This window comes from Mus pahari, chromosome 1 (genome assembly GCF_900095145.1).
Source record: "Mus pahari chromosome 1, PAHARI_EIJ_v1.1, whole genome shotgun sequence".
In the NCBI taxonomy this organism is placed as follows: domain Eukaryota; kingdom Metazoa; phylum Chordata; class Mammalia; order Rodentia; family Muridae; genus Mus; species Mus pahari.
The window spans coordinates 110,108,071-110,117,706 of NC_034590.1; the positions used below are offsets into that span (position 1 = coordinate 110,108,071).

Here is a 9,636-nt window from a genome sequence, read left to right on the forward strand (position 1 = left end):
TTTTTAAAGTATGTCCTTATGATTCTCTGGATTTCCCCCATGCTGTTGTCATGTCCCCGTTTTCGTTTTTAATTTTCTTAAGTTGGATATTTACTCTCTGCCTTTTAGTTAGTTTGGATAAGGGTTTGTCTTTTTTATTTTCTCAAAGAACCAACTCTTTGTTTCATTTATTCTTTGTAGTGTTCTCTCTGTTTCTATTTTATTGATTTTAACCCTCAGTTTAACTATTTCCTGCCCTCTAGTCCTTTTTGGTGTGCTTGCTTCTTTTTGATCTGGGTCTTTCAGATGTGGTGTTAAGTTACTAGCATGAGATCTCTCCAATTTCTTATGTAGGCACTTAGTACTATGAACTTTCTTCTTAGCACTGCTTTCATTGTGTCCTGGAAGTTTGGGTATGGGTACACTCATTGCATTTGAGGAAGTCTTTCATTTCATTCTTTGCTCTGTCTTGACCCAGTAGTCATTTAGCAGAGTGTTGTTCAGTTTCCATGAGTTTGTAGGTTCTCTGTTGTTTCTGTTGTTATTGAAATTCAGCTTTAACCTATGGTGGTCTGATAGGATGCAGAGGTTTATTTCAGTTTTCTCATATCTGTTAAGACTTGCTTTGTGATTAAGTATGTGGTTGATTTTGGAGAATGTTCTACTAAGAAGAAAATATATTCTTTTGTGTTTGAGTAAAATGTTCTGTAAATATGTTAGGTCCATTTGGTTTATATTGTCTTTTAGCTCTAGTTTTCTCTATTTAGTTTGTTTGGTTGGTTAATTGGATTTCTGCTTGATTGGTTTTTGATGACCTGTCCATTTATAAGAGTGTAGTATTTCATAAATTCATTGTTTTTAGTAGCTGCGCAGTACTCCATTGTATAAATGTACCACATTTTCTATATCCATTCCTCTGTTGAGGGACATCTGGGTTCTTTCCAGCTTCTAGCTATTATAAATAAGGCTGCTATGGACATAGTGGAGCATGTGTCCTTATTACATATTGGAGCATCTACTGGGTATATGCCCAGGAGTGGTATTGCTGGATCCTCTGGTAATACTATGTCCAATTTTCTGAGGAACCACCAAACTGATTTCCAAAATGCTTGTACCAGCTTGCAATCCCACCAGCAATGGGTGAGTGTTCCTCTTTCTACACATCCTCACCAGCATCTGCTGTCACCTAAATTTTTGATCTTAGCCATTCTGACTAGTGTGAGGTGGAATCTCAGGGTTGTTTTGATTTGCATTTCCCTGATGACTAAGGATGTTGAACATTTTTTTGTAGGTGCTTCTCAGCCATTCGGTATTCCTCAGTTGAGAATTCTTTGTTTAGCTCTGTACCCTATTTTTTAATAGGCTCCATCCCAAAACCAGACACTATTATGGATGCCAACAAGAGCTTGCTGACAGGAACCTGATATAGCTGTCTCCTTGGTCCTTTGAAGGTTCTATGACCCAATATAGGGGACTGGAGGGTCCAGGAAGAGGAAGTGGGTGGGTTGGTGAACAGGGGATTGGGAGGAAGGGATAGGGGGTTTTCGGAGGGGAAACTAGGAAAGGGGATAACATTTGAAATGTAAATAAAGAAAATATCTAATTTTTAAAAAAACAAAAACAAAAAAAGAGTGGGTTTTGAAGTCTCCCTCTTTCAATGTGTGGTCTAATCTTCAGTAATGTTTCTTTTACAAATGTAGGTGCCCTTGTATTTGGAGCATAGATGCTAAAAATTGAAATGTCATCTTAGTAGATTTTTCCTTTAGTGAATATGAATTGTCCTTCCTCATCTCTTTTGATTGATTTTGGTTTGAAGTCATTTTATTAGCTACTAGAATGCTACCAGTTTGCTTCTTAGGTCTACTTGCTTGGAAAATCTTTTTTCCAATCCTTTACTCTGAGGTAATGTCTATCTTTGATATTGAAGTATGTTTCTTGTATGCAGCAGAAGGGTGGATTCTTTTTTCATATACATTTTGCTAGCCTGTGTCTTTTTATTGGGAAACTCAGTCCATTGATATTGAGAAATATCAATGAATGATAATTGTTAATTTCTGTTATTTCGTTGGTGGTGGTGGTGGTGGTAGTAGTAGTAGTGTGTGTGTGTGTGTGTTTCTTTTTTTGGTTTTGCTGGCATAAGATTATTTCTGATGTTTTCATGGGTGTAGTTAACATCCTTAGTTTGGAGTGGAGTTTGGTAGGGCTCGATTTGTTGATAGATATTGCTTAAATTTGATTTTATTATGGAATATCTTGTTTTCTTCATCTATGATGATTAAAATTTTTGTTGGATATAGTAGTCTAAGGTGCCATCTGTCCAGGACCTTTTGGCTTTTAGAGTCTCTACTGAGAAGTCAGATGTAATTCTAATATATCTACCTTTATATGTTGTTACTTGCTCTTTTTACTTTGCAACTTTTAATATTCTTTCTTTGTTCTGTATGTTTAGTGTTTTGATTATTATGTGGTGAGGAGACGTTCTTTTCTGGTCCAATCTGTATGCTTCTTGTACTTTTATTGGCATCTCCTCCCTTAGGTTAGGAAATTTTTCTTCTATGATTTTGTTGAAAATATTTTTTGAGGTTTAATTGGGAGTCTTGTCTTGGGTTTCATCTACTTCTTATAGTCTAGATCTATTATTGGAGGTGTTTTATTTCCCAATTTAAAGTATCTTGTTTTTAATCAATGTTTTTGTAGAGGGTTTTTGTCATTGTTGTTGTTGCTGCTGCTGCTGTTTTGTGGGAGTTCATTGTTTTTAGATAGCATCTCTCTATGTAGCCTAGGCTGTCCTTGAACTCATGCATCCTCTTGCCTAAGCATCCCAAAAGCAAAAGTATCTTCTCGATGCTAAGCATATATTTCTAAATCTCAAGTTTAAGGCACCTTGGGTTATATAGTAAATCCATTTCTTAACTCCCCCAGAGTATCTTTCAATTATTTATAAATAATACTTTACTTGGTCTTCATGCAGGTCCCCCAACAACTGGAGCAGGAGCTTACTCTGACTCTGTTGCCTGCCTATAGATCTTGCTCCCCTAGCTGGGCTGTGTCTGGACTCAGTGGGAGAGAATGTACCGAGTTCTGTAGTGACTTCATGTGCCAGGGTGGGTTGGACCACCAGGAGGGACCTCCTCCTTCAGAGAGGTAAAGGAAAGGGAAGGTGAGGAGGGACCATGTAAGGGGGTACCAAGAGGAGCAAGGGACTGTTGCAATCGTGATGTAAAGTGAATACATAAATTAATTAATAAAAAAATACTTTAACTCCAGCAAACCTTCTCTCTACTGTTTTATCAGTGAGTTCTATCAAGTTCAGAAAGTCCCCTACAGGTTAAAGCATTTGAAAGCACAAAGAGAGAAAGCGTTTATTTCCATGGTTTCTAGAGTTAGCAAAATTTAAACCAAGAACATAACAGAACACAAAAATCAATGTCTTATTTTTGCTTACAGTAAAAATGTAAGATCAACAACAATACTATTAACAAGTTAAGCCTATTCACCAACTAAAAGTAACATTCTCTAAAGTAAGCATAGAAGAGCATTTACATAAGACAATATTTCCAGACTCAAACAAGAAAGTCTAAGAACAAAAACTGAGCTAGGCAGTGACGGCACATACCTTTAACCCCAGCACTTGAGAGGCAGAGGCAGATCTCTAAGTTCAAGGCCAGTCTGGTCTATAGAGTGAGCTCCAGGACAGTCAGGGAAACCCTATCTAAAAAAGGAATAAGTGGATGGAAGGAAGAGAAGGGAAGAGGAGAGGAGAGGAGAGGAGAGGAGAGGAGAGGCGAGAAGAGAAGAGAAGAGAAGAGAAGAGAAGAGAAGAGAAGAGAAGAGAAGAGAAGAGAAGAGAAGAGAAGAGAAGAGAAGAGAAGAGAAGAGAAGAGAAGAGAAGAGAAGAGAAGAGAAGAGAAACAAAAAAAGAACAAAAATTGAAGAATTGTGTTAATCAAAATAAAAGTCATCATCTCAGCTCTCAATTAGTACTGATAGTGCAGTTAATGCTGAGTTAATACTGTTAGTTAACTAGGTACAGAGGAAACCTCTTCCAACATCATTTCCTCTTTGCACACTTGGCACTACAAATGTAATAAAAATCATGAAGAAACAGTCACTTCTGTGCTACTGGGCGCAGTCACTCTGTCCAACTGATCACCTGACCCAAACTACAAGGTCCAAACAATTAAGTAAAATACAAATAAAATAGAGATCATTGCTTCAAATAATCAAATACAATTAAATGCCATTATTTTCAAAAGACATGAATATCTATATTTATTACTTGAGATTGTCTGGGCATTCAACAACATTATAGACAGAAAAATCTCCGAATTACTCAACTTGGCTGCAGACTGTGGCTGCATTTGGTGACACTCTGACTCTCAATGTGTTTGTGTTCAGGTAAACTGTGCAGATTCAAGCATTCTCAGTCACTGGTTCCAGGGGCTTGCTGCAGCCTAGTGCTGTCTTTGGCCTGGAATGAGCAGTAAATGGTTGGTACTGCCTTGCAAAAAAAAAAAAAAAAAAAAAAAACCTTTCCCCAGCAAACAAACACATGCAAACATGATCTGAATGCATGCCCTCTGTGCTAACCAGTGTGACATGGGGGTGGACAGTCTCCCACCCCCAGGACTGACCTATGAGTTGGTCAGGTATTCCTGCATGTACGAGCACCCTGACAGGTGCCAGCAACCAGAGTATTGACAGGGCCCAGCCTCATCCTTGTCAGATCAGTAGATGCAACTTCTAGGAGGCAATGGCTCCAAGGTTCAGCCTTTGAAATGATAGCCAACTACAGCTAATAATAAACCAGTACCTTAGGCCAAGGGAGAAGGGTGGTTATTGGCTGATGAGCCACCCTCCTTCTCAATGACACGTTATAAAACCCTTGTTTCTCCTCAGGAAATTCCTACAAATTTAGAGTGGAGCCCCAGGAGCACCATGGCAGTTCTTGGCATCACCATTGCCTTGCTGGTCTGGATCGCCACCCTCCTCCTCATATCCATCTGGAAACAGATCTATAGAAGTTGGAACCTGCCCCCGGGACCTTTCCCAGTTCCTTTCTTTGGAAATATTTTTCAGCTGAGTTTGAAGGATATCCCCAAGTCTTTCTCCAAGGTAAGAGAAGCATTGCTGCATTAAGAAAACAAGTTAGAAATTAGATAAAATGTGTATATATTAAACTCCTTGTCAGCTGTTATCCAAGGACAGATTACCATGATACTGAATTAACAGTTCAGTCCATCTTGGGCATGGAACAGTCACTGTGAGTAGTGCCATACAGGCCCAGAGGCCCTGAGCATTTGAAGTGATTATGAGATACTGATGTTGTTGGTAACATCCTGTGCCAACTGATACGGCAGGTATATCCTGGCTAGTATCAACCTGTGTCAATGAACAGACTGAAAAGGAAAATGCTGAGCTAGCTGTGACTCACCAGAATAACAGCATCTGCCTTTTGCTAATGCTGTGAACATTGCATGGACTAAAAATGCTTCCAGGCATGGAATTGATGCTTGGTGTCTGTTAAGGATTGCCTTTGCATGTGGCAGGGTAGCTAGGCTTCAGGAGCATTGGCTCCAAGTTAGTTTGTACTGCTAGGTAAATTAGAGCCTTAACTTTAGAAGCAAACAAGAAGGTGGTGGGTGTTGGCATTGATTAAACCAGCACAGAGAAGAGAATTGTGTCTAGATAGAAAGAAGGTTCCCCTGAAAACCTAGAAGCTTAAGGTGGAAAGAGTATCCCCACATCAGATGAGACAAAACGCCCTTTCCCCAAGTCCCCCTAACTCTCTGTGAAGAACAGGAACAATAACAGGAGATGTGGGCTGTCTAAAGCAGGCTAAGTCCATTCTATCTTCTGTGCATTGGACCCTGTAGTTGGCAAAGCGCTATGGACCAGTATTCACACTGCACCTGGGTCCGAAGCGCATCGTGGTCCTACATGGCTACAAGGCTGTCAAGGAGGTGCTACTGAACCACAAGAATGAGTTCTCTGGCCGAGGGGACATTCCTGTGTTCCAGGAGTACAAGAACAAGGGTAAGTTGGCTTCTTGAGCTGTTGAAGGGGGCAAATTAACAGAATAATGTGAGTACCATTTGATCCTATGAATCTTAGTGGCAGCAACAGAATAAAGAACGAGGCGAAGACTCAGATAATGTCTTGTACCTGCATGGAAGCTGCTTTTCAGGTTGTACTGAGCAGGCACTGTGAACCCATGACACCTCCGGACCCCAACCCTCACCATAGCCCTGATCAACTTATAGAGTGTCACGAATCATCCCAGTCGGGTATGGGGGTCTCTGGAATGAGGGTCCTTGAAGCTAGGTGAGTAAGGATTTGGCAGTGACAAACAGAAACAAACACAGAAGCAGTTTGAATCTGAGTGTATTTTGCAGCTCTCAAGCAGGGGATTTTATGCATTAAAAACCAAACACCACATCTCTTAGAAACTGTATCCAGTGAAACAATCACAAATACCAATGAAAATCATTTGGCACAGTAAAGCACAAAAATCATCCAAGCATCACAACTCTGAAACTATGTATTCAGTGAATCACAAACAGAACAAGTAACATCATTATAAATCATCAAAATATAACAATTCTAAAAGGATGTATTCAGTGAAGGCAGTCATTCAAGGCTAGTGGCATATTTCCACGAGCAGGTTAATAAATCTTTGAAGGTCAGTGCTCTTAACCACTAAACTAACTTTCCAGCCCTATGGTCAATTATTATTTAACATCTAATGCCTGTTTTTTTTATAAATCTTCAATGCATAAATTTAAACTATTTTAATGCTTTCAATTAAGGCTTTCTTTACCGTATACCAAAACCCACCTCTGATGACACATGTGTAGCCATATAAAATTTTATTGTTGGGAAAACTTGTATCTATCATAATAGTTTTGTAAATGATCTAAAAAGTAAAGCATTGGTTTCCCCGGGGATAAGGTCATGTTAGTGACCCCATCTCTAGAGATAGTTTCTTACCCATTATTCTCGATTAATATCTAGGCTACCAGGAACATGTAGATAAGAAAGGGAATAAGAGAAAACAAAACAGATAGATTGCCATGAGAACTACAGCTCAGTATTCCCCCCCCCCTCTGGCAAAGAGTTCCACAACCGGTTCCAGGAGGCCTCCCCCTTTTGAGGTCAGTCGCTTCAGTCTGTGGAACTTGTCACCAGATCCTACTGGGGGTGGTGTGGCAATAGAGAATGGCAGATGGGTTGTTTTTGTACCCAGGAAGTCTTCCCCAGAGGATTGCTTCTCGGGCTCTTGTGTTTTCTACGCTTCTTGGACTCTATCCACTCAGTCTCAACTGTCTCTGAGCTGGTTGCATGTACCCAAGTCCTTTCACCACTTACCTACCCCTGCCTGGCACTCTGTTTGCAGGGATGGGCCAGGCTTTAGGTGTTTGATTTCCTCTATTGTAGCTAGTGAGCTCCAGAGAGAGGGAAAGAGAGGGGGGGAGAGAGGGGGGAGAGAGAGAGAGAGAGAGAGAGAGAGAGAGAGAGAGAGAGAGAGAGAGAGCATATGTNGAGAGAGAGAGAGAGAGAGAGAGAGAGAGAGAGAGAGAGAGAGAGAGAGAGAGAGCTGTTCTCCCCTACAGATGGGAATGCAGGCTAATTTTTCTGTTTTCACTGCTCCACCTTCTGCTGAGTGTGAGCACCCAGAGCCAGAGCTACTCCCAGCTCACTGGTGCCACCTGCCTCCCCAGCCTCCATCTTAGCTGTACCTTCTTACTTCCTCTTTTTCACTCTAAGTATCCAAAGCAGATGAGAGATAAGATGCCCTGATTCCACCTGAGTCAACACTGGTGATGAGTTTCTATGAAGCTTTTTCCTTTTGTGTGAGATTTTAGGTCAAAGCATGGCCAGCTTTATGTCTTCTCCTCAGTGTCTAGTGTGGTTTCCCAGTCTGTGTTTCCAAAATGATTTTACCTCAGGCATTTGATGTCCTCTAATCAATACTGTGAATGTCTGTACTATCTCAGGGGGAAAAAATCAGAAGTGACTATCTCAGCCCTTGTCCTCTGATTGAAGAGGGACCAAGCAAGGTGACAAGGACCTGCTGGGAAGGGCACAAACCTTTATATGTCCTCTAGCCCAGCTCAGGATATGGGCCAGTGCAATTAGTCTGTCTCTCCACAGGCTAGATTCAAGAGGCATTTGCTGCCCCTGCCTGGGGGCTCTAAAGTCCTATTGCCATGCATCCCACACAAGAGCGGGCTCTTATAAACTCAGCTGGGCCTTGGGTAAGGATGACTTTGAGTTTCCAGTATTCGTCGTGTGAATGGTTGTTCTAATGACATAACATTAAGCACAGGTGTGTGGAAATGTACCGAGATAAGTGCACGCATCTTTGAGTAAATGCTGAGAGACTGGGGTCCTGACCTGGATAGCCAGCCTAGTGAAAGGCCCCTTGCTGCAGAGGTTGGCTGCCAGCTCTGCCACTCTCAGCCACTGAGTGACTCCTTTAATGTTAAGGGTAAAACTGATCCATGGCACTCAGCTCATGACACATACATCCCTTTCCCTTCTCAGGCTAGCCACCTCTTGTTCTAGAAAGTTCTTTAGACCATAGTATGCATATGTTCCCTGAGAACTCCCACACATGCTGCTGCGTGTTCCACTAGGCATCTCACATGTAATTAGACTGTTAACATGGAAAAGATTATGAGAGTATAAGATGCAAGCAAGCTCTGCACCCCATGTGGTTATAACTCATTTTAGTTTGTCTCAGAATGCTCAGAACCTAGTAGGTAGGTGCCTTAGCCACAGTAAATACCAAAACATTATTTATTGAAGAAATGATGGTAGGTAAGAAAGAGAAGTGGTGGGAAGAGGATAAAGAAAAGGATGGACTCCTGGAGTGGAGAGGGACCAGAGGGCTTTTCTAGGCAAGAGCTGGGTAGGACCAGGTGGGGCTGTCCCTGTATACCTTGAACTGGCTCTAAGGGGATCCAAGAGCTCCAAGAGACAACTAGCAAGCCATCACTCAGGAGGACTTAGATTCCGTTTTGAGGAATGAAAAAAATGCCCACAGAATTAGCTGAGCTAGAGAAAGAAGGAAAGAAAAACTCTTTTCAGAGTCGCTGATTCCCAGTGTCTTCATGGGGGTCACCAGGCCATATTCTGGGAGGAAAACAATACATTTTCTTTGAAGGGAACGCACACCATACCATTTTGTTGAGAGGAAATCGTACTCTGTCTTTTATCTTAATGTAAACTGGGAAGTCTTCTGACCTTTAGACTTTAGTAAAGGATGTTACTTTGAAACCATAAAGCCTTGAGTTGAAGGGCTTATGTTGTGAAGGTTAAAAATCTATGAGTTCAGATATGCTGCTTACGAATTCTATCAGGAGGCAGAAAGAGGAGAGTCCATTTTTAGAGTGGCTGCCTGCAGTTTATTTAGCATGGTAAAAGTTCAGAGCAAAGCACGAAACCAAAGAAAACAGGTGCTCGGAAGGAACACTGTGAAACACAGCCTGCTGCTTCCTTTCCTTGTGCTTCCTCTACACCTGTACATCCCACCCAGTACCTAAGTGCATCCTTTCTTTATCTTCTTCTTCTTCTTCTTCTTCTTCTTCTTCTTCTTCTTCTTCTTCTTCTTCTTCTTCTTCTTCTTCTTCTTCTTCTTCTTCTTCTCCTCCT

General features: G+C 41.2%; 1 protein-coding gene across 1 annotated transcript in view; it reads left to right on the forward strand.

Annotated features, from left to right (window-relative positions):
- The first annotated feature begins 4,868 nt into the window (after positions 1-4,868).
- LOC110329381 (cytochrome P450 2E1) overlaps positions 4,869-9,636 on the forward strand; it is an 11,617-nt gene continuing 6,849 nt past the window's right edge. Inside the window, exons 1-2 of the mRNA XM_021208991.2 lie at positions 4,869-5,094; positions 5,856-6,015. Coding sequence (XP_021064650.1) covers positions 4,918-5,094; positions 5,856-6,015 — 337 coding nt within the window. The 5' untranslated portion in view covers positions 4,869-4,917. The remainder of the gene's footprint in view (positions 5,095-5,855; positions 6,016-9,636) is intronic.